The sequence below is a fragment of the Sparus aurata genome, chromosome 7, assembly GCF_900880675.1.
Source record: "Sparus aurata chromosome 7, fSpaAur1.1, whole genome shotgun sequence".
Taxonomy (NCBI): Eukaryota; Metazoa; Chordata; class Actinopteri; order Spariformes; family Sparidae; genus Sparus; species Sparus aurata.
The window spans coordinates 6,476,750-6,501,439 of NC_044193.1; the positions used below are offsets into that span (position 1 = coordinate 6,476,750).

At 43.2% G+C, this 24,690-nt stretch overlaps 3 protein-coding genes and 3 non-coding genes across 12 annotated transcripts in view; 5 read left to right on the forward strand and 1 right to left on the reverse strand.

The window, feature by feature from the left end:
- On the forward strand, positions 1-12,362 carry klhl21 (kelch-like family member 21). 3 transcript variants are annotated; one of them, XM_030424123.1, is made up of 5 exons: positions 1-140; positions 6,236-7,320; positions 8,543-8,948; positions 9,488-9,560; positions 9,683-12,362. In XM_030424123.1, exons 2-5 carry the CDS (start codon positions 6,294-6,296, stop codon positions 10,016-10,018), a joined length of 1,842 nt encoding a protein of 613 aa, XP_030279983.1. In that variant the 5' UTR covers positions 1-140; positions 6,236-6,293; the 3' UTR covers positions 10,019-12,362. The 3 variants fall into 3 exon arrangements, with proteins under 3 accessions (XP_030279983.1, XP_030279985.1, XP_030279984.1); XM_030424125.1 differs by lacking the exon at positions 1-140 and adding an exon at positions 2,715-3,256; XM_030424124.1 differs by lacking the exon at positions 1-140 and adding an exon at positions 5,239-5,376.
- zbtb48 (zinc finger and BTB domain containing 48) lies at positions 11,427-23,282 on the reverse strand. Of its 2 annotated transcripts, none has more exons than XM_030424115.1 (11): positions 23,146-23,282; positions 21,270-22,021; positions 20,871-21,178; positions 20,698-20,803; positions 20,510-20,602; positions 20,318-20,404; positions 20,017-20,171; positions 19,792-19,928; positions 18,778-18,942; positions 18,599-18,687; positions 11,427-14,192 (listed from the first exon to the last, which is right to left on the reverse strand). In XM_030424115.1, exons 1-11 carry the CDS (start codon positions 23,156-23,158, stop codon positions 13,761-13,763), a joined length of 2,337 nt encoding a protein of 778 aa, XP_030279975.1. In that variant the 5' UTR covers positions 23,159-23,282; the 3' UTR covers positions 11,427-13,760. The 2 variants fall into 2 exon arrangements, with proteins under 2 accessions (XP_030279975.1, XP_030279976.1); XM_030424116.1 differs by having other exon boundaries at positions 21,270-22,018; positions 23,146-23,270.
- On the forward strand, positions 15,926-15,998 carry trnar-ccu (transfer RNA arginine (anticodon CCU)). The gene has a single exon. It is a non-coding gene; the product is annotated as a tRNA-Arg (tRNA).
- Positions 17,106-17,178, forward strand: trnar-ccu (transfer RNA arginine (anticodon CCU)). The gene has a single exon. It is a non-coding gene; the product is annotated as a tRNA-Arg (tRNA).
- trnar-ccu (transfer RNA arginine (anticodon CCU)) lies at positions 18,304-18,376 on the forward strand. Its single transcript has one exon. It is a non-coding gene; the product is annotated as a tRNA-Arg (tRNA).
- The window catches only part of nol9 (nucleolar protein 9), a 7,468-nt gene continuing 5,877 nt past the window's right edge, over positions 23,100-24,690 (forward strand). Inside the window, exons 1-2 of one of the 4 annotated variants that reach the window (XM_030424120.1) lie at positions 23,100-23,236; positions 24,162-24,684. In XM_030424120.1, coding sequence (XP_030279980.1) covers positions 24,220-24,684 — 465 coding nt within the window. In that variant the 5' untranslated portion in view covers positions 23,100-23,236; positions 24,162-24,219. Of the gene's footprint in view, positions 23,249-23,399; positions 23,826-24,161; positions 24,685-24,690 lie in introns of those variants that run through there. The other 3 variants (XM_030424119.1, XM_030424118.1, XM_030424117.1) reach the window with 3 other exon arrangements.

Sequence of the window (24,690 nt, forward strand, 5' to 3'; positions counted from 1 at the left end):
CACTGTTACAGTGCGGAGTGTCATGGCGCAGAGGAGGCCGAACAGATCCGCGCCGTCAAACTTTCATTCCAGCTCGATTTCTACCGTGTTAACGCCTCCTACTCTTTAGATACGTTCACATCAGGTGAAGACAAGAACTGGTAAGTTGTCTAAAAGTGAGTTGGCGTGTTTGTGAAGGTGGTTATTTTCTATAACAGACGAACGGTTAATGTTAGCAGCGACGTTACGTCCGTTAGAAAAAAATAAAATAAAATAACGTTAACCTGACGAGCGTCGTAAAAAGATGACATTACTGTAATGTTGGCTGTAAAATGGAGCTCCTCGGAGTGTTATTTGGTCCGTCATTAACATTATTGGAAATACCCGTTTGTATATCACTTTGAGAATGAAGTCATCATGTTGTCGAAAGTTGATTAAGCTAGCTAGACAGAAGTTGCTAAACAGTTTTCACCTCGTCGTGTTGTTGTGTCATTAGCATAATGAGTTAGCCTCAGGTTATAGTGACACTTGATCTCTGTGTGTTGCTTCGGGCCTAGCTGTGTGTTTTGAGTACATTTGAATATTATCATCATGGGCCAGACATGTTTTTTTTTTGTTTTTTTCCAGAGCAGTTTCAGACTGAGGCCTCACTGTGCTCGGCATGTCTGAGCTGCATGATGCAAATGTTTATAATCACTTCCAACTGTAAGCCTCGTTACAGAAGCAGGAGGAGTTAGAGGAATGTAAGAGGCAGAGGGAGCTCACTGCCTGGTATTTGACATGGTGGTGAAGTCTGAGACATACCATGAAAAAGGCCCTGTGGTTGGAACTACAATGTTATTCAGCCCTAGACGGGACTAATCAGTAATATGCTGTTTTACACCTCTCAAAATTAGTCAGAGATACTGGGACATTTTAGTGTTTGCACCTGTTGATGATGTGTAAGAATGAATTCTTTGTGTCAAAATTTAAACCAGTGGTGGAGGAATCTAAGCACAAATTTACTCAAGTACAACTTTGAGGTACTTTACTCGAATATTTCCTTCTTCTGCTACTTTATACTTCCTCTCCTCTTTATTTATTTGATAGATAATCAGAAAGTACTTGTTTATACTTGGCTGGATATGTGCTGACTGAACCATGCTTAATAATGGGTTGTTGATTTTAAAGGGAAGTGATTGAAACCAATATACATTTAGGCCTCTTTCTGTGTGCGTTCGGCAACAATACCAAAAGTGCAAGGTTCAGATGAGACACTGCTGTATCACCACACCAATGATGCATCCATTCCAACACCATCCCCTTATCTGAGAGCTGCTGCTAGTAGCCTCGTGGCCCTCCTCCGTGGGGAATGAGAGGAGTGTGGCGTGGTTGCCTTTTTTTGGCCAGGCCAGGCTCAGCTGTGGAGAACCAGGGGTTTATGTCACTCCGCTCTGATGGTTGCCTCGGCCCCAGCGGCCCGTAGCGACAGCACAGAGAGCAGCTGTCTTAGTGTGGCTGTTAGAATACCAGGTGCTGTTCTGGACCGCATAATTCTGAGTACTGTTTTTTCCCAGAATGGGTCAGCGTGTTGAGGATTTGATGTCTGCATTGCCGCAGAAGACAAACCTTCCAGGTTATATGCAGCTGTTCATCACTCAACACAACTTCAAAGTAGACAACTTAACATTTGCATACTAAAAAACTAAATATGGCTAGCCACGCTTCAGCAAGGTAATCCTGCAGACAGTAGAGGTTTTGTTCTGTAAGGATGACTGATACAGAGATGGAAAAATTGCAAAACACTATTGAAACCTTTATGCAAATTGTCTTTGGAAGTAATTGCAAGCTCGCACCAGCAAGGGGCAATGCTAGCAGTCAAACCAAGAGACAGAGACCAGACTGTAAGCAGTTACATGTAAGATGAGCCTGTTTCTCTATTTACCCTGTTTACAGGCACAGAACAGCTCTACTAAGACTCGTAATTTTATGAAGCTGTGGCACAATGTCATCAAGATGATGATGATCCTTTTATATATGTATTATGTTTCTGTTGCACTGAGTCTTCTGCCTTTGAATTTCTTACTTTTTTACTCTACTAATATGGATCATGATCTGTCGGTTTGTCAGCCCACCACTTGGTCCAGATTTAATTATCTCAGCAACAATGTGATGGATTGCGGTGACATTCTGTAAAAAGCATTCATGGTAGCCAAATGGAGCAATCCAACCTTTTTAATCAGTGATTACTTCGACAACAGACGCTACAATCACAAACTCTTACGTGCAGCAGAGTCGAGGCACAGAGTAAGGACTAGAGACCAACAAGATGATGGAGGAGGAATTGTTGTTGCAACAAAGCAAAAAAGAAAAAGCGCCTATTTTGCAATATCTCAGATTTTTACCCAATGCAAATAAAGAACCTGATAATGTTAGTGAGGGTAAAGTTGGTTACCTCACTGACAACTTGGAGATGTGCAGCCTGTAACCTGCAGCTGTTCATCAAACATCTAACTGAGTTGCTTCTCGTCTATTATTCCCACAAAAAACTACTCAAACTACTACCTGTAATGTTTCAAACTAATCTGCCTTCAGATGGCCCCAGTCTCAACAACTAGCAGATAGATTCATATGAAATTCTTACTTAATCCTCAGTTTTTATATCTAGCACATCAATCAGGTCAAAATATACTTTGCCCTTTGTGATAGGTCACCTGGTAGGGCCTGTGTACTCAGACCTACTGAGTCCTCAGCAGTGGCCCAGGATCAATTCCAACATGTTGCCCTTTGCTGCATGTCCTCTCCCATTACCTGTCACTCAGTTGTACTTTGCTTATAATTGGCAAAAGTTTGCATGCTGACCTTTAAAACTAAGGAGAAACATTTGACCCCAACATCAGCACGTAAACGTTGTCATGAGCATGGTAGCATGCTGACATTCACTGTGAATAGTTTCAGTCACCACTGTACTCTATTACGTTCTTGCAGAGCTGCTGGCTTGTCTGTAGACTGTTGTTGTTGGATGTTTTAAATCTGATTCAGATGCTTTATTTAGTCAACGACTAACAAACAAAGTAAAAGCAGACTTTCTATTTACAGTGATTGTGATTGATTCACCAGCCCTAACCTTTTTAAGGAATAGTACATAATGTTCGCCACCAATCCTCTAGAGTTTTTGCCAGGACGTTTCTGAAGTACTGTGACTAACAGCATTGTACGTCTCTGAGTGTTTTTGTCCTGAATGTAACTGCAGGTCATGAGTTCATCTCCAGGGGGCGGACAGGCTAATGTTGTTATGGTATGTGTTGAAAGGGGGGCATAGGGTCTCTTTCACCTATATCACCATCCTGCGTAGGTGATATAGTGGCTGTTACACAGGTCTCTCTCTGTGCTCCTCACTCATAGCAGTGACATTGTTTCCACTCTCCACTGTTTCCCTCCCTCTCACCTACTCTCATGTTGTTCCTTCGAGAGTATAAATTTCTGTCAGCTATTCTGGGAGCTGGTTGGTAAACACACTGATTAAAAGTTGCTCAATACCATACTCACAGTAAGAGTATAAATCCACCTTCTATTGAAGGATTTTGATATATTTTCCTCTTCTTGTAATGTGTAGTAAAAGATAAAATGGTGAAAACAGATGTGACAGTAAAATTACTCCACCTTTTTTAAAATAACATTTTCAGTCAACTGAGTGAAAGGAAAGCTCGTCACTGCTATGTATGGAAATGCCATTATCGCGTCTAAAGTTAGGACTTCCAGAGAAGTTACGAAGATGTGTTTTTTTTTCAGTGCAGGTCGGGTTGTAAAGTCCTGTTTGCCCTTCAGAAGAGCAGTTTGATCCCTCACAGACTCTGTGTGCACCGCTGCATTGTTGAACCCCTGTGTGGAATGTTTTGGCCAGAGGACCAGGGGCTTTATTACAACCTTTAAACAAATCTCTGAAAGAAGATACCTGTGTATTTTGAGAAGGAATGATCATCTCCAAATATTGACACAAATCCTCAATAGGCCTTCCAGTGTATCCCACAGGTTCTGAATGTACCCTGGTGGTGGGTGGCACGGTATGTGACGGGCAGGTCCAGTAATAAACTAGTCAAACAAAGGTTTATGAATAACTGTATTTATTGGAGATGTAGCACACAGCTCATAACAGTGCTGGTACTGGAGGACAGGTCAGTTAGCAAAATGATAATTAGAATCGTCACAATCAGAAGAAGCCAGACTCAAACAGGAGGCAGAAAAGTTGTTGTCATGTTGTCTGCCTTCTCTCTCCTATCGTTCCTGTCATAGTCTCCAGCTGTTCTATCCAATAATAAATGCACAAAAAGCACAGCAATTCAGAAATAATGAATCTCTAACCATCTAATTGTATGTTGTATATCTAAGTATAAAGCGAGCAATCTCTGAGAACAGTTCATACAATCAGCTTCACACTTTGCAGGTTTGGTGCTGAGAATTCAAGCAAGTGCAGTGTTGAATTTGGTGCTATTTGGACACACGGCGACACATTGTTCAGTATTAATACATTTTGAATAAACGGTGAACGTCGCTGTTTGCTGCAGCCCCCTGGCTTCATTGCTTTGCAGACAGAAGCTGGGCCCCCATATGATCCCCCTCAAGTACTGTTGGGGAAGGAGACATAAACAAAATGGAAAGTAGCATGTTGCAACAACTTGCTGTAGCAACGCTTGGCATTGGGGAAAAACAAAAGCAGAAGGTTAAATGAGTCTGGATGAGCAGGGAGACATGGTCAGCACAGGAGAGGAGATTTTGAGTTTCTGTCAACAGTAGTATGCTTGCTCTGCGGAGCCTCTCTTATCATTTGTTGTGGTCCAGCTTGGATGTTCAAAATGTAATCATCCAGATTTTAAATTGTATATTCTTATAATATGTTGTACCATATTGTTTGAACAAGCTGCACTCGTACCGTTAATTTGAACACATTGATGATGAGTTTGTTTTCGACCGACAAGCTCCTCCTCCTGTTTGTCTGCTGCCATCAGAGCAGCGCTGTGGTTCTGTGGAAACTCACAGCAGAATATTATGACAGGACTCTGTGTTTTGGTCTGATGGTGGTAAGGAGCCCCGGGCTCAGCTGGTTACTCTCTCAAAGACCACTCACTTACTCTGACTGACCACAGAGTCATACCAGTGAGGAGGGGCGAGGTCATACTCTCCCCACAGCGACAGCTCATGGTATGTTAGGTGCTCTCTCAAAATCCCCCCCCCACCCTGCCTGGAAATGGACACTGCTGGTGTATTTATAGCCCCTGAGCACAAGCGAGCTCTCTTTCTTAAACGCGAGTGAGGAGCTGGTCATATTCAGAAGAGTCGTGCTGAGCTTGGCTGTCGTATATTCTAGACTGTTGTCTGCTGTCACTTTGCTTGTGTAACGCACTCAGAGGGGCTCGTCAGGTAGGGAAAGGAACAGTTTGGGTGTATTTAATCAAAATGTATTGATTTGTTTCAGTTAACGACCTGTTTCATGTTTGGTTGTGTCATTTCCCAAAATTACCACTGCTGACCAGTGAAATTAACTAAAGGAAATGAATCGAGTGTGTGGTTTGGGGTATTTTCATCTGACACTGATATTTAGAAATTGAACTTCAAGCATGTCTTCTATGTTTGAACTTATGTTAGGACCTTTTTTTAACTGTGAAACTTTCTTGAATGTTGTTGAAAGTCATCATAGCCATTTCCCATTTCTGTCATCATTATATACCACTGTTTATGGATTCAGTTTGACATTTGTATCCATGTTATAAAGCTGCCAGGATTAGTCAGTTTATTGATTTATCAATTATTATTAATTAATATTATTAATCCATTCAACATTTAATCCATTTTTCAAGTGAAACTTCCACAATTCTATCTGCTATTTGTGAGCATATGCTGTTTTTTTGTCTTGAATGACTGTAAACTGATTATTTACAGGTTTTGGGCTGTTGCTTAGTCATAAAAAGCTATTTTAGATTGTCAGACTTTTTGACATTCTAATGAGCAAACAACTCGATTATTACTCAGTTACTCAATCAATCAAGATGGTAATTTAAGTTGATAGTACTTATGGTCATCCGTACAATATTATAGTAATAGCAATATTGAGGAAAATACTAAACAGCTATTGTGATATTCGATTTTGTCTTAGCCTAAGAATATTGCAACACTAGTTTGAGGCCATATGGCCCAGCTCCACTTGGTACATATTACACAACATACAAATGTATGTAACATGTGGAATTTGACATATGTTTTTGTTGTGCATCTGTTCCAGATAGAAACAGAATTCTGAGCACAACCCACAAAGACTGAGACATTCAGAGAGAGGAGACATGGAAAAGCCAGTCCTGCAGACACAACCGTCCACCCTGCCTTTCTTCGACACGGCCCACGCCTTCAACCTGCTGCGGGGGATCCATGAACTCCGTGCTGAACGGAAGTTTTTCGATGTGACTCTCTGTGCTGAGGGACGCGAGTTCCACTGTCACCGCACAGTGTTAGCCGCTGCCAGCACCTACTTCAGGGCTATGTTCGCAGGAACGTTGAGGGAGAGTGCTATGGACCGAGTGGTTCTTCACGAGGTGTCAGCTGAGCTTTTAGGCCTTCTGGTGGACTTCTGTTACACTGGACGTGTGACGGTCACTCAGGACAACGTGGACGTCCTGCTGAAGACGGCTGATCTGTTTCAGTTCCCCTCCGTCAAAGAGGCCTGTTGTGCCTTTCTGGAGCAGCGGCTGGATGTTACCAACTGCTTAGAGATCCAGGACTTTGCAGAGGCCTACGCTTGCAGAGAGCTAGCGTCCAGTGCTCGCCGCTTTGTCCTAAAAAACATAATGGAGCTGGCTAAAGGAACAGACTTTGAGCGGTTGCCGTGGAAGCGCTTGCTTGAGTTTGTGTCAGACGATGAGCTTTCTGTGGACAAGGAGGAGACAGTTTATCAGATTGCAGTGCGCTGGGTTAAGGCTGACCTCCAGCGGAGACTTCACTACTGGCCCGAGCTCCTCCAGCAGGTCCGACTGCCTTTCGTCAGGAGGTTCTTTCTGTTGGCTCGCGTGGAGAGCGACCCACTCGTCTACCTTTCACCCACCTGTCTCCGCATGGTGAACGAAGCTCGCAGCTTCCAGTCCTGTGAGTATGACCGCCATGACAGGCCCTGCCACCGCATGCGGCCGCGGCCATCCACGGGACTGGCAGAAATCTTGGTGGTGGTCGGAGGTTGTGACCAGGACTGTGATGAGCTGGTCACAGTGGACTGTTACAACCCTCAGACCGGACAGTGGCGCTACCTGGCTGAGTTCCCTGACCACCTTGGAGGAGGTTACAGCATCGCTGCCCTTGGAAACGATATGTATGTCTCAGGTAAGTTATTGTAACAGATATTTTGCATCAGATGTCATTATTGTGGATAGAAATTTAGAATTTCCTATTCTTGTGTGTTTCTTGAGGCACTTGAATAGTTAACTTGTGTCCTACTTACTGTTGGAGAAGTCACAGACATTGTGCAGTGGTTACCATTGCTGTGTATATTAGAATCACTGTGGTGTGAAAGCTTGAGTCGGTAGATTTCCATTCCCGCTCCTTCATCTTATGAAATGGTCGTCTGACTGTGCTTATAAATAAACTGCAGCTCTTTGGCTAGTGGCTCTATGTGTGAACAAGGCAAAGTGAGGCAGGACATGGTGTGCTGCCAGGACAGCAGTGGTGCTATCATCACCATCTTCTTCCTCATCTTCACCACCCAGTGGACTGGCCTATCCTGGAGAGAGTGTGTTTCCCCTGAGAAATCATCCCAGAGCTTCACACAGAGCTTGTGTTTCCTGTAAGACTTTGGTGGTGGGCCATAAATGTAGTTCACTCCCTTGATGACAGAAATAACAGGAGCATATGATTGCATAATGTCGACAGGCAGATTTTGTTTTTATAACCTCAGATACAATTTCTGTGGAATAACATTTGAGATATGATTATTTATGTATTTGGTGCTAGGGATATTTAAATTTTTAATGAAAATGTATTTGAAACTTCAGAGCACATTAGGTTTTTAATGGCAGCAGAGAAGGTTGAAATATTAAATCTTTGCATGTAGACCAATAGAGGAGGAAGACTGCCAAATACCTACATCACAGAAGATTTGCTGTAAAAATATGGAATGAAGAGAGAGTCTACAGATCCTATCAAGAGTCCTAAAAAGCTGTAAATTGTCAAATTTAGGCCACTATTTCCATTGTATGAAATGTCTTAAAGTTTAAGATGGATCTGCTAGCTCCAACAGTCAGCTCCCCATGAAGAGCCAGACAGGCAACGTCAACACAGTTATCAATCAAGTTTTTTTCTTGGTGGAGGTTGGTTCCAAATCAAAACGCAGCTAAAGAAAACGGTTTCCAGTGTCCAGTTTCTCACAGTGGTTGAGCGCCAAAATCCACACTGGATGATGTTACCCAGAATCCACCAGGTTAACAGATAAGCCTCATGCACTACCAGCCAGCCAAACCAAAGAAAGCAGTAATAATATGACTACTGAAGAGCATACTGTTCAGCCTCACAGTATTAACTGTGTAGACATCCTGTCTGCATCCTCCAGGTGGCTCTGACGGCTCTCGCCTCTATGACGGCGTGTGGCGCTACAACTCCAGCGTGAACGAGTGGACGGAGGTGTCCCCCATGCTGAAGGCTCGCGAGTACCACAGCTCCTGTGTGCTGAAAGGTCAGCTGTACGTGGTGGCGTCTGACAGCACCGAGCGCTACGATCACGCTCTGGACTGCTGGGAGGCCTTACCGCCCATGCAGCACGCGATGGACAACTGCTCCACCACCACGTGCAGCGGGCGCCTGTATGCTATAGGCTCTCTGACCGGGGAGGACACCATGACCATCCAGTGCTATGACGCAGACACCAACCGCTGGTCCATGGTCAGCTGCGGACAGCTGCCGCCGTGGTCCTTCACACCCAAAACTGTGACCCTCAAAAGCCTCATCTACTTCATCAGGTGAGTTGCACACCCAAACCAGATCTTTATACTTTTATTTAACATTGTCCTCCTATGTGCACTGTAAAAACAATCTGCTCCTGAAACTGAATGGCTTCATTTTTTCCAGTATTGCGCTGACATACAGTTTTGTAGGTAACTTGAATATTTCCATTTTGATGCCTCTTGAACTTCTAATCCTGTTCTAAAACTGTTCAAAGAGAAATAGTCTACTGATAAGACTGATGAGAAAATAACATACAGCTCATCATGAAAGATTATACGGGTCATTTACCAACCATTTTGACTTCTGAGTGTCATCCACTGGACTAAACTACGTAAACCTTTATATAAACATGTCAAAAGTAGCCACAGCAACTAGAAAGAAGAGTAAAATGCTGCTTATTTTAATACAACTACATTTAATTTAGAAGAATTGCAAATGTCGAATTTTACTTGTATATTTACGTTATGATATTGTTACGTAACGTTGGCTTTAAAACATCTGAAGCAGTAACTGTTTTGGCAGCAGTTTGACTTGGGTGTGTTTCTATTTGTAGGGATGACTCGGCTGAGGTCGATGTTTATAATCCTCAGAAGAACGAGTGGGACAAGATTAGTCCGATGACCCAGGTTTGTATTTCACGCCTGACGCACTCTAATGGCTTGCTTTAGTAATGACCATTTGTGATCTCTAATAGTCCTCGGATAATCATTAATGTATTTCCTGTCTCCCAAAACAATCTTTTATCCAGGTCCATGTTGGCGGCAGTGTGGCAGTCCTGGGCGGCAAATTATACGTCTCTGGTGGTTACGACAACACGTTTGAGCTGTCAGACGTGGTGGAAGCCTACGACCCGACCACCCGCACGTGGTCTCTCGCTGGACGACTGCCTCAGCCGACCTTCTGGCACGGCAGCGTCAGCATTTTCCGACAGTTCATGCCGCAGGTGTCCAGCGCCTTCGAGCCCACTGACATCCCCGAGTCAAACGCCATCCACCTGCATCGGCACCAGCGCCACCAAGCGCTCCACAATCTCAACAACAATATCAACCAGAACCAGAACCAGGATGTGAACCCAGCGCACTGAGTTTGGACCTGTGACATTGCTCGCCCTCATTTGTGCCATGAGTAGTTTTACCTCATCACTATGCTGAAGTGAGAAGAAGACTGAGCTCCTTCTGATCCACTTGACTACCACGCTGTCATACTGATACTCATTCAAGTCTGTTGAACAGATGATGACCTTATATTTGTTCAAGGTTGGAGAAGATAACCAAACCAAAGGGTTAGTTCACAGGGTCGGGTTAGGCCCGAACAGAACTAGTGTGCGACCTCGCTGGAAACGTTATGATTTTAGTTGTTCAGAACGGCTACAACCAAAGGCAGAGTGAAAGGCTGGCCTTAAAAAGGGGGGGGGAGGAGTGATATGATTCAGTTACAGGGAGAACAGTGTAAACTTTCAGACTGTGCCTCATTGTGTTGGACTGAATTGTTCACATGGAATGTGAGAGAAGTAGAAGTGTGAAGAATTAAAAAGGAAAGCTAGAAAGAGAAGATGAAAGCGTGGCTCCTGTCCCACAGCTGACCAATCACAGCGTGTCGTGGGCGTTAATGTCAGATTTTTAGATTTTGGAAAGTTACAGAAATTGTTGCAGTGGAGAGCGTCCCTGAATCTGTTTGACAATCTGACAATTCTGAAGAAGCAAACTGGCAGCTTCGTCCGAACTTTTGTCTTGTAAAGCCATTGTCCTCGAGGATATCAGTGTCCCGGACAAGTGGGAAAAATTCTAGTCAGACATTATCTGTGTTTCCTGAGCTATAAACCAATCACCCAACTTGTAATACAATTCAAATTATGCTTAGAGGGAATGACTTTCACCAAAATTATGGACTGAGAGATTAAAAGTACTTCACACTAAACAAAAGGTTTTTACTGAATAATGAAAACTCTGTTCTCTGCCTCATTTTACTGCATCAAGCAGTGATGGTGATGAGCTTATCGTTGTCCCCTGAGGCAGGAGAACGGACAACACCCACTGTACTCCATTTTACACTACAAGATTTATGCTTGATGTCTGTTTCCAAGCTGCCTGTTTTGGTTAAAAGAAAAAGACGTCTGTTCCCTTAAGTTTTCTCTGTGAACCATCCAGGATGTATGGAAGAAACAGAGCCAAATACGGTCGGATGTTTCTGCGTACGGACATCATTCCGTTGGCAGTGAGTTACAGAGTTTTCTGTAAAAACACAAAGACATTTACATTTGACATTCTTGAAGGGAAACGTACATATCATGTTAGCAGGTCTTGAGGTACTACCGCATATGTGAAAGAAGTTGTATAAAGCTTTTTCTCTCAGAATGAGTCGCGCAAAATCTGATTCTGAGTCCAACTGATTTGCCTCAAGTGGTCGTCGAGTTGCATTCTGGGTTATGTAGTTTTGGCGAGACAATCTCTGGTTCTGCTGCTTTGATTTGTATCCTTTTTTTTTTTTTTTTCACCATGAATCTGACATTGTTATTGGAGTGTGATGCTAAAGAGTTCGAGTACTCTTTCATACCTTTTATCATTTTGAATCCCAAAGAAGGAGACCAATGTTCGGTCAGAAACGGCAATAAATCTGTTTACATTCCAAAACGGACGGCAATCACAATCGACATCTAACACTAAACAGACCATATTGCTGAGCAGGATGGGTTGGAATATGTTGTACCCACAGGTGTGCTGAGTAATCCTCTGTCATCATAGTAGAACTTCAGGATGCATGCGATGTTAACTTGCGAGTGATAAATACGCTGCGCAGCATCTCCCTGTGTCCCTCCCAAACCCTCAAACTGGGCTTCGTCAGCCTTTGTAACCACCATTCAAATGTGCATGAAATATTTTCTTTAAAAAAATTGTATTTATGGATGTTTTGTATGTTTTATTTATGAATATATTTGTGCTGTGGTTGCTTAAGATGTCTCTACCTGTTAGTTGCAAGAACTCGTGGTAAATGTCTCAACTGGAAGTGCAGAAGAATCTCAGTTTGTTCTCATGTAAAATGATTTTTTTTTTTTTTTGCTTTAATGGTAATAGTATTTTTTGAGTGTTTTTACAGTGACGTCGATGCATCCTTGTTTTTCTTAGTTTTCATACGAGTTTGTGTTGTTGAATCGGTTTTGTAAATACAGTATATTCTTATCCTTACGTACTGTGTTTGTATAATGTTTACAGAGTGGTTACCTGAAATGAAAACCGCAGGCAGGTCTGAGAGTTTTATTTTGCAGAGTCACATTTGATGAGCTTGTTAGCGGGTTTGCTAAACATATTTCTTACAAACGATGGACAGTAGTTGTTGCTGAGAGTGAAAAGACAAACGCGTTTAGTTTGTTATAAATAGCGAGAGGAAGCTGATGTGTTCACTTATATAAAGCTGAATATTTTAACACTAAACCATTAACCTGTGTAGCGTCTTAATTCCAAGTAAGAATGTTCTGATGTCTGTAAAGAATGTGCATCTGTTCCAACATGTTCACTGAGGAGATGGTAAAGCAAACAATTCATTTGGGTCATTAACCTAAAAGGTGCCCCGTGGGGTTTATTGTCAACAAACAAAACAAGCATTTATATTAAGTGATCCTCACAAAAAAACTCTACATTTATATTTAGGTCTAACAAATGCGTTGAATGTAAAAGTAAATATCTGTCAAGCTCACTTGAAATTATTTGTATCCATGTTTAATCTATGCCTAATTGTTGCTACCCACACGTTCTACTTGTAGTCAGAAACACCACAGGGAACTTTTAGACCAGGGACTCTACATTGAAATAAATCAACATACACAGCATCTCCTCTAGTCAGAGTCTCAAAGCAAAAGTTTGACATTTTGGAAAATATGCTTGTTAGTTCTGTGCTGAGAGATGAAAAGATTGATACCACACTTGCATCTGTTTGGGTTTAGCTTAGCTTAGCACGAAAACTGGGAGCAGGGAAACGGCTAGCCTGGCCACCAGCTTTAGTAAACTACAGCTCTCTCATTAGCACATTATATATTGTTTAATATGAACAAAAAGTTAAATAAAAAATTTGAGAGAGGTTATAGGGGGAAATAATTTAAGGTGAACAGTGGTCAGGTACTCCCTGTCTTGGGTTATTGTGCTAAGCTAATATAAGCTAACAGCAGCTAGACGGTTAAATGAAAAGAGGAGGCACTTTCAAAAAAATACTTGGCACGTGATTGGACGAACCATCTGTCTATGCTTCAACCAATCAGATAAATAGTAGGAGAGCACTGAACCAAACTCTCACTAAAGGCAGTCGGGAGGAGAGCAAAATCATCTTTTCCATCAGGAAAAGCTCGCAGTGCAGTTCTTTTTATCTCCTTTCAATTAAATATACTCTCCAGCTCAGATAACTGACGCTAGCTGCGGCTATGCTCATATCTTTAGGGGACGCCATTGTTGCCGAGGACGCCGAGGGGATGTGAGAGTGGTAACAGTCTTCTCATCTAACTCTGAGCCAGAATGAGGGACTGTATTTCCCTTCAGTAACAAAACCGAGACTCCTTTGAGGGCTGCAGTAGGCACATTGATGAAAAGAGGCTTAATAAAACAAGCCGCAAACATTTTTTTCACATTCAAGCAGCCGTCACAAGCATGCAGCTCTCTCACTGTGTAAACTAATAAAGCACGACGGATCATCGCTGCTCCTCTCCTGCAGTCAGAGACTCAACAGTAGCTCAACTCTGATGCAGTTTCTTTATCTCTGGCTCTGCCTCAGCATCTCTTTAATCACGTTTAAGTTCTAATTCAGGAAGCGGTCTTCACAGTAACAGTCTGGTCTTTCAGTGTTCAGGTTTTACTCTCTGATATATTCTCAACCACTCCCTCCATGTCCATCGAGGACTCGTACGCCTCGGGGACCAGCTGTGTTTGCTGCAGGACCTCTGGCACGGAGAAACTCTCGGCTGCCGCGACATGTCCCAGGTCCTGGTTGGACACCACCTCCTCTATCCCCACGTCGCCCGACCCGATCACCACCCTCACTATGCAACTAGAGCCGAGGCCGTTCCCGGACTCAGGTCCCAGGTTTGCGGCTTCCTGGATGTCGTCTGCGAAGGGATCCGTCTCCTCTGCGACCAGCAAGGCCTCGCCTGCGTCAGTCGCCTCGTTCTCGCCGGGACTCCGGTCCACATCCTGCACGATCACGTTCCTCAGTTTTCTCTGCCGGGGGCTGTAGTTCTCGGTGCGTTTGTGGATCTGAATGTGTCGTCGTAGGTGTGCCTGGAAGAGAGAGCGCGTAGAGAGAATCCACAAGTCAGCGTTAAAGATGCATTATGTAACATTTCCTCATTCAAATGTCAATAAAACAACTTCACCTTTGTTCTGTATTTTCAGTTGTGCACCTGATTTATCTAAAATATATCCAACAATGTTCGTACAAGGTAAGGGTGCGTTTCATTCGGTCGACCGGTTACTGTAAGTTCTGAGGAAACACCAGATGATGAGTCAGGGAGTGACGGAGGAAGCCGGTGAATCTGACTAAACAGCATGAAACTTTAACACATTATCTCGTCTGTGAACTCTTACTTCGTGCTGAGTCACATCTGCTGGCTTTAGTGGTTTATTTATGAAGACAGCTCCAATGATCTCACTAATTCATGACTTCTTTTTTTGTTTGATTGAGAGACATCTAGTGGTGGAAAATAAATACTGCGTGTTTAACTGATAAGTCGATGCAGTACGCGATGACGGCGTTGTGACAAAGATCTGGAAAGTGACTCAAAAAGCATTACGTGTCAATACAAGTAAACACATTGAACACTGGAGCTCCCCACAGCTTCGTTGGCTGAATGGATGAGGTACTGGCCTCCTACACCAGGGATTGATTGAGTCCCATGTGCAGTGTGATCATCAGCAGAGTGGCGCAGCGGAAGCGTGCTGGGCCCATAACCCAGAGGTCGATGGATCGAAACCATCCTCTGCTAAGATTTACGCACACTGAACAATGATGTGATTAAGCATCATGTGGTGATGAGAGGAATCTTGTCAGCTTTTACAGACGAGGAACAGGACAACAACAGATTTTGTCACGTTCAGCCGATCTTTGAGAATCGGGATAATCCTGAATATCCTCACATGAAGGACTTGAATAAGCTGTCCGGCTCATTGACGTACAGTCCTACATCTGTTTCCTGACACGAATTTAAAAGTTAAAGGTGCACTTGTGTAGTTTTGGGGAAGACGTTTGAATCAGAAGAGGAAGATCTTAATCGGCTAAACAACCTAAATAAACAAACTGTCTTTTTTTTCCTGACTGGCCTTAAAAGGACGACACAGTTTTATTCTGTTTTACTTTGTTTATATGTGGCGGACCCTGCCACCTTTCTAGCTTCAGGCAGTGTTCTGACCTGATTTTCCTCTGAGAACAGCTTGTTTATTCACTTATGGAAAAAATACATATTTATACATTTAAATTATAACCTCATTAATATTGTTAAAATTGAATTCTGAGTTTGAATTTCCTCTCAAAAAACAACACAGAATCACTTTAAAGGTGCACTCTTTTGTTTTTTATTTCATAGCTTATTATAATAATATTATAATATTTTGATGATTATCATGATAATATCATGAATCACAATTATGTTGTAGGATAATTGTGACTATTTATGCCTTAAAAAACGTATAAGTCATTTCAGTCATTTTTTTAAACAGAAATGCCCCCAAAATTCACTGGTTGTAGCTTCACAAATGCAAATATTGGCCATTTTTCTTGGTATTTGCTGACAGTTAACTGGATATATTTGGGTTTGTGACTGTTCGAGAGATCTGTAGACAACATCTTGAGTTTTGGGAAACTGTTGAGGTCTTTTTTTTTACAGACTAAATTATCAGCTTGGGGATTTAGACACAATGAATGGGCACTGAACACATTTACCTCACACAAAGGCATTCAGCCCCGTCACAGTAGAGTGACTGTGCGCACTGAATACCACTGACACTCCACAACAGCAGCCTCAGTGGCCTAATGGATAAGGCACTGGCCTCCTAAGCCAGGGATTGTGGGTTCGTGTCCCATCTGAGGTGTGATCATCAGCAGAGTGGCGCAGCGGAAGCGTGCTGGGCCCATAACCCAGAGGTCGATGGATCGAAACCATCCTCTGCTAAGATTTACGCACACTGAACAATGATGTGATTAAGCATCACGTGTTGATGAGAGGAATCTTGTCAGTTTTTACAGACGAGGAACAGGACAACGACAGATTTTGTCATATACAGCCGATCTTTGTGAATCGGGATAATCCTGAATATCCTCACATGAAGGACTTGAAAAAGCTGTCCGGCTCACTGGCGTACAGTCCTACATCTGTTTCCTGACACGAATTTAAAAGTTAAAGGTGCACTTGTGTAGTTTTGGGGAAGACGTTTGAATCAGAAGAGGAAGATCTTAATCGGCTAAACAACCTAAATAAACAAACTGTCTTTGTTTTCCTGACTGGCCTTAAAAGGACGACACAGTTTCATTCTGTTTTACTTTGTTTAAATGTGGCGGACCCTGCCACCTTTCTAGCTTCAGACAGTGTTCTGACCTGATTTTCCTCTGAGAACAGCTTGTTTATTCACTTATGGAAAAAATACATATTTATAAATTTAAATTATAACCTCATTAATATTGTTAATATTCAATTCTGAGTTTGAATTTCCTCTCAAAAAACAACACAGAATCACTTTAAAGGTGCACTCTTTTGTTTTTTATTTCAAAGCTTATTATAAAAATATAACATTTTGATGATTATCAGGATAATATCACGAATCACAATTATGTTGTAGGATAATTGTGACTTTTTATGCCTTAAAAAACGTATTAGTCATTTAAGTCATTTTTTTAAACAGAAATGCCCCCAAAATTCACTGGTTGATGCTTCACAAATGCAAATATTTGCCGTTTTTCTTAGTATTTGCTGACAGTTAACTGGATATATTTGTGTTCGGGACTGTTGTCGAGAGATCTGTATACAACATCTGGAGTTTTGGGAAACTGTTGAGGTCATTTTTTTTACAGACTAAATTATCAGCTTGGGGATTTAGAAATAATGAACAGGCACTGAACACATTCACCTCACACAAAGGCATTCAGCCCCGTCCACAGTAGAGTGACTGCGCACTGAATACCACTGAAACTACACAACAGCAGCCTCAGTGGCCTAATGGATAAGGCACTGGCCTCCTAAGCCAGGGATTGTGGGTTCGAGTCCCATCTGAGGTGTGATCATCAGCAGAGTGGCGCAGCGGAAGCGTGCTGGGCCCATAACCCAGAGGTCGATGGATCGAAACCATCCTCTGCTAAGTTTAAAGCACAATGATGTGATTAAGCATCATGTGTTGATGAGAGGACTTTTGTTAGTTTTTACAGACGAGGAACAGGACAACAACAGATTTTGTCATATTCAGCCGATCTTTGTGAATCGGACTTGAAAAAGCTGTCCGACTCATTGACGCACAGTCCTACATCTGTTTCCTGACCCAAATTTAAAAGTTAAAGGTGCACTTGTGTAGTTTTCGGAAAGCAATTCAATCAGAAGAGAAAGATCTTCTTCGGCTAAACAAACTAAATACACAAACTCTCTCTGTTTTCACGACTGAATAAACGGAATAAACAAACTGACCTTAAAGGACAACATGAGGTATGATCTTACACTTTGTTTATATGTGGCGGACCCTGCCACCTTTCTAGCTTCAGACAGTGTTCTGACCTGATTTTCCTCTGAGAACAGCTTGTTTATTCACTTATGGAAAAAATACATATATATAAATTTAAATTATAACCTCATTAATATTGTTAATATTTAATTCTGAGTTTGAATTTCCTCTCAAAAAACAACACAGAATCACTTTAAAGGTGCACTCTTTTGTTTTTTATTTCAAAGCTTTAAGAAAATTTGATGATTATGAGGATATTATCATGAATCGCAATTATGTTTGAGAACAATTGTGATATAATGTATAATTGTGACTTTTCATGCCTTAGCAACCTTTTTTTTTTAAATTGATGAATGGATTAAATAAATTTTTTAAAATGGAAATGCCCCCAAAATTCACTGGTTGTAGCTTCACAAATGCAAACATTTGCCGTTTTTCTTAGTATTTGCTGACAGTTAACTGGATATATTTGTGTTCGGGACTGTTTGTCAGACAAATCAAGTCATCTGTATACAACATCTGGAGTTTTGGGAAACTGTTGAGGTCATTTTTTTTACAGACTAAATTATCAGCTTGGGGATTTAGAAACAATGAACGGGCACTGAACACATTCACCTCACACAAAGGCATTCAGCCCCGTCACAGTAGAGTGACAGTGCGCACTGAATACCACTGACACTACACAACAGCAGCCTCAGTGGCCTAATGGATAAGGCACTGGCCTCCTAAGCCAGGGATTGTGGGTTCGAGTCCCATCTGAGGTGTGATCATTAGCAGAGTGGCGCAGCGGAAGCGTGCTGGGCCCATAACCCAGAGGTCGATGGATCGAAACCATCCTCTGCTAAGTTTTATGGCCCAAATACTGTGATCATTAGTCAAGACAACAATGTGGAAAGGCCATTGCTAGAAGATCACAGGTGCCTTGTGGGTAATGTAGGTGTAACGCTAAATCAGATCAACTGATGTTGCGAGTGATGTTTGCGTACCTGTCGAGTGAACTTGTAACCACAGTCGACGCACTCAAACTTCCTCATGCCCTTGTGGCGGCGCAGGTGAACACGAAGCTGCTCCCTCGCTGATGAAGAAGAGACACATCAGTGAGTCCGTCGTGATGTGTTGACTGATAATGAAGTCAAACCGGGTGTGACATCACGGCGTATCTCACCTTTGAAGGTTTTGCCGCAGATGTGGCAGCAGTGGGGCCGGCCCTCCTCGTGCTTGCTGGCCTTGTGGCGGACGAGGGCGCCTTTCTCCGTGAAGCGCTGATCGCAAACATCACAGCTGAAAGGACGCTCGCCGGTGTGTGTCCGGTTGTGTTTATCTAGACTGGCTGGTGTCACAAAGATGGTGTATCACAGAATGATTAACATGGAGGCAAAACGGATTACATGCTGTCTGATTTCTGGTTCTGGTCTTGGCTCTCTTAACCTGCCAAAGTAAACAGCAGGTGTCTGTTTCAACCGATCCGACCCCAGAACATGTTCACGATGAGTGATTACAATATCTCCAGACTCCATCAACAAACTGCACAATTCTGAGAGTTGTTTCATGAGGATGAACTTAACAAACTTCGGAATAAGTCTAATGGCAAATTCTAATTCTCATTCAGGCCTTCTTGTTAATTCGGCATTAAAGGCAACACAGTAAGACGTTTCTTTCGCTGTAAGAAGTGTCAGTGCGTCACGGCATCGCTGCACCGGCCTGTGGAGCGTCATATCACCCAACAATAAGCAGCTGCTTGAACACACTGATTAAACTGATTTTACTATTTACACTAAATTTATAAAAGATGATTTTTTCAAAAGGTAAACATGTCAAATTTTACAAAAAACATACACGGTAACCAATTTAGTGTACTTCTTACTCAATGTGTGGAGAAAAACCCCAAACTCCCTTAAGAAAACGCTCAATTTTATGTGTTGTTGAGTTAAGATAAACTTTACAAACTTTGTGAAACGTAATCTATGACAAAGTCAGAACTATTTAAGTCTTCTTGTTAATTCGGCAAAAGTTAAAGATGAAGATTTTTTTTTTTTTTGTGTAAAAACATAGTATCTGTTCGTCCCAGTGACGTACATGAGTATTTGCACGGATACACCCGAGACGCAGGTTTGTTGATGCCTCTGATCGGATCGCTCAGGACAGCCTCGTGGTTTTGTTCACAGTGATGGAGGATTACCTTGTGTCCTGAAGGTTTTGCCACAGAGGTGACACTGGTACGGCCTCTCCCCGCTGTGTATACGCAGGTGCATGTTCAGGTTGTTCTTCTGGGAGAACGCATGGCCGCATAAGTTACAAACAAAAGGGCGCTCGTTCCTGTAAGGCAGAACGGAGGAAATGTTAAAACGATCTGCACTGATGCAATCATGGTTCTTACTTGCCAAGTCCAAACCCGCTGCGGTACCTGTGGATGGCTTTGATGTGCATCTGCAGGCCGTTCCGGCTCGACGCTCGGTGGCCGCACTCCTCGCACACGAACGGCTTCTCTCCTCGATGTTTGGCCGCTTCGTGCACACGCAGCTCCGTCCGAGTTAGGAAGGTTTTGGGGCACTGTGGACACTAAAAAGTAAACGAAAAAGAAAGATGTGTTTTAACAAGGTCACAGGCTTCTTTCTGGAATTCAATCATGATATTCTGATACACAATTTAAACCATGAAATCAACATTCATCACCGGGAAGTCGAAAAACGGTCAGGAAAACTCACTGCGTGCGGTTTTGGATACCCGTGGACCTTCATCATGTGATTCGTCAGGTTTTTCTTGTGCATGAACTGTTCTGGACATGTTGTACACTGAAACCCAATGAAGATATATTGAAGATCTCATTACTGATTTGTCATAATAATAATAATAATTAATAATGCGTTCTGTGTTCATTAGCTGCAGGCGGGCCGGACCTTGTGGGGCATTTCTCCTGTGTGGGACACGATGTGCACACGCAGCTCTTCTTTACCGGCAAACGTCGCGGAGCACGTCACGCAGGTGTACGTCTGTGATTTCAAACACGGCACAGACGCTCATGTTTAACATTGTAGGACCTTACAGCACCAAGCACACTGAACTGACTGAATGTTTTCTCACTCACCTGTACTCTGGCACAGTCCCTGACCTCGTGTATTAACAGATTCTCCTTCCTGAAGTACCTCTTTCCACACTTCACGCAGCCGAACGGCCTCTCGCCCGTATGTCGCCTGTGAAGAAGACACATTAGTGGCTGCTCTCTTCACATTTCAAGGTAAACACACGGGAGCTGTGTACCTGTTGTGGACTTTGAGGTAGTATTTGCTCTTGAAGGATTTGTCACAGATGGGACACTGAACAGAGTCCTTCCTGGAGTCTTCCCCCACGGCCTCACCGTTCTCGTTCTTGTCCGTTTTCGTCTGGGCCTTGCGCTTCCGCGCCGCCGACGCGGATGGAGATAACGAACTGGGCTCTTCAACGGGAACGTACTCCTCGTCTGTGTCTTCACTGATGCCCTCAAAATCCCCCACATCGTCGTCTTCTTCTACCTCCTCAACAGCCTGCCGAACACCGTTGTCATTCACGTCAGTCTGCGTCTCGGTTACCTGCAGAAAATATGACATGTGCAATAATAACCACTATTCATCTTAAAAATCATTTGTTATGCTTTTCCCTTCATGTACTCATGTGTTCTACCTCAGTTTCACCAGTCGGCTGGTCTTGGTTTTGGCTCTCTGCAGCATCCTCACCACTTTCCCTCTCCGTGGGAGCGACTGAAGGTCTCTTGCAGGATTTTTCAGGGGCTGTAAAATCACTGGAGGGACTCTCGTCAGTCACCAGCCGCCTCGGGCCCTTCACAACCCGACCAGAGCGGGTGGTGGTGGCGGCAGTGATGGCGGTGGCGGGGATGCTTGAAGTTGCTGTGGCGGTTTCTAAGCTGGAATCGTCTGTTGTGCCTGCGAGCAAGTTCTCCTCCTTGACCGAACAGGGAGGGGTGGTGTCTGATGTGGACTTTCTAGGTCGGCCTCTCTTGCGCTTGAAAGGAGCGGGATCCTCAGAGGTTTCCTTGAACTGCTGACAGAGTGCGAGTGCCTCTGGTACACACAGGCTGGCGGCGGCGTGCTGCACCTTCTCCAGGTTGTCTGGATCCAGCTTCAGCTCTCCGGTGTAGACGAAGTTCAGCAGCAGCTCCAGGCCGTCGTCGGGGCACTCCTGCAGGCAGAACTCCATGCAGGGAGCGGCCGGCATGCTGGGCTGCTGGAACAGTTCGCTGAAACAGGCGAGGATGTTGCGGTGGGCCAGGTAGACCACCCCACCTCCCACGTTCAAGACTGCATCACAGAACCTCCCTACCGCCCTCTGCTGGTTCAGGGAGGCCAGGACACGCTGTGCATGGCTGCTCTCGGCTGCAGACATCCCTCCAGCTTCACCGCGGACTGCTGCTGCTGCTGAGACACACACACACACACACACACACACACACACACACACACACACATCACGCTGTATGTAAATAAAGACATTTACTAATGCAAATATTTACTCCAGACGTTTTTTTGCATAACCATTCCATGTTTTATCTGCCCATCAGTTCAGAGGTGTTCAGTTTACTTTCACATATGAGAAAATAAAATGTATAAAAAAAGACAATAAAAACAAAGAATAGAGCAGCTGTTTTAATTCTCTGTCATCCTCAGTGTTTACATTGCTCAGCAGTTTGTAACTCTGGTATTGAGTGGCGCTTTGTGAATAATGTTTATTATCATTATCGTGATGCAAATGATCAGATAAAACAAGCGACTTGAGGACGCCGCAGTGAACTTTTAAGGAGGATGCGAGGAACTTTTACCCATTCTTTCTGACATTTCAGGGTCATGAAGATTAATCAGAAAAAGGGAAATCAATCAACGACAATAATCAGACCACACACACACACACACACACACACACACACACACACACTAAATCTTATTATCCCAATGTGCAATTTCTGCGTCTCCATGTGCAACTATGTAAATATTTTTGTATATTCTATTTACTTATATTTCTATATATATTTTACTTATTAATCGGAATTAGGAATACTTTTTATTGATCCCTGAGGGGACATTTCTTGCATTACAGCTGCTCCCATTCAAAGTCCCAGAAATTTGCAGAAAAATAAAAACTCTACATAAGCAAGAACAACAAAAACAGAACAAAAACACAAGAAATGTACATTTTACAAGAACATATCATTAGAATTAGGACTGTAAAACTCTTTTAATATTGCAAATCTCCCTGTTGTGGCACTAATAAAAGGATGATCTTATCTTATCTTGCAAAACCAGACATAAACATTTATATGTGAGTTGCAGAGTTGAGCTTCAGATCACTAACATCAGGCCAACCTCTTGAAAATAAAGCTAAGTGAAGCACACTTGCTACACGGTAAATATGCTGCAAACGTCACATTTCAAGTCTCGGCGCAGCTTCCTTTAAATTATCGCAAACCCCTGGCTACCTGCGCACCTCGACGTTTGTCTCCTAGCACATATTTTAAGACGCTCCCTTAGCATTATAGGTTACGCACCCGCGAGCTGCATCTGCGAGGCTCACATCTGCGGAGTCGATGAAAACCAGGTGTTCACTCGTATCTGCTCGAGGAGCTGCATCGGCTCTAGGTGAGCTATAAGGTAGGAATAGTTAGAAAAGCCGCAACATGCAGCTTCTTCTTTTTCGTTTTCTTGTAGGCCCCTAAAAAAACTGCAAAAGGAACCGGATGTGACGTCGTTTACGCGACTGAACTCCGGGATAGGTTTTTGTTGTCCGTTGTTAAACGTCAACACGCACAACAGTGAAATTAAAACCCCTATAAACACAATTTGTATTTGAATTTTTAGTTCTTTAATCTACTTTTAATTTCCCTGTGAATATAAGAATAAAGTGGAAACGTTTTGTTTGATAACGACATCGTAATTCTTTAAAAAAAACTCCGGGTAAGATCATAGTCGACCATCGAGAAGCGGCGTCTGTTTGTGCTTCACACATGTAACTAAGCTAGCATGCTAGCTGTGTTGTAGTAGCAGCCGGCCAGCTTCCTGGATTCACCTTTTGCTTATTATCAATGCTGTCCATTTAGGAAAGTCATTAAGGATCATCTAGACAGTTCTGCGTTGTTCTCCCGGCAGCGGGGGGTAAGTTTTACACATCGGAGTGCAACAACGTTAGCTATCAGTTAGCGTGTAGCTTTGACAAGTGACGTTAGCCGTGGTAAGTTTACGCCAAGTTTAAAATTCACGCTGCTTTGTTGTTTTGTCAGCTGGTTCCTCTTTCCACATAGTATGCATTCATTTATTATGTCTCAGCCTCACATCTTGAGAAATGTACACATAAGAAACATACGATACATGTTAGCTAGTTCGTGATTAGCTTAGCTTTCAATTGCCATCGCCTTTACTTGCAAATTAAGCTAGCTGTGGCTTATATGTTGTGAAAATAAATATTGTGCCGAATGAATTGGTGAATGTTAATTTGTTGACATTCTTTCAACTTGTTGGTGACACCTGTCCCCTTCAGATGCTAATTGTGTTGCATCTCTCTCTGCAGGCTCCCCCCTTTTTGTATTTCCTCAGCACCCACATGAATAGTCACTGATCACACAATCATGAAGAACAAACCCAAACAGGCTAAGGGTAAATCTCAGAAGTGGGCGGATGTGAGGGGCAAGCGCTCCAGGCCTCCCATCAACTCCTCGGAGCTCAACTCCAGTCCTGTCATGGCCAGGATGGTCAAAGAGCACCAAGCCTCTGTGAAGAAGAAACCCAACGTGAAGAGACTGAAGAATAAAGCAAAAGCACTCTCCAACTCCAAGAAAAAAGAAACTACTGAGGCTGGATTAAAGAAATCTCACACGCAGGCTAATGGGAGTGCAGCGTTTGCGATGGACAATGAGTCAAATGACTCGCAGGACTGGAAGGAGTATTCCCAGTCCGCCCATGGGAACGGCGTGGAGACCTCAGGTGTCGTGGAAGATGTAAAGCCAGGTAGACTGGAGGGAGAGGCCCTCCATTACTGTGCAGCGAGGGATGATCGACAAAACCATGCAGTGCTTGTCATGCAGAAGGATCAGGTACAC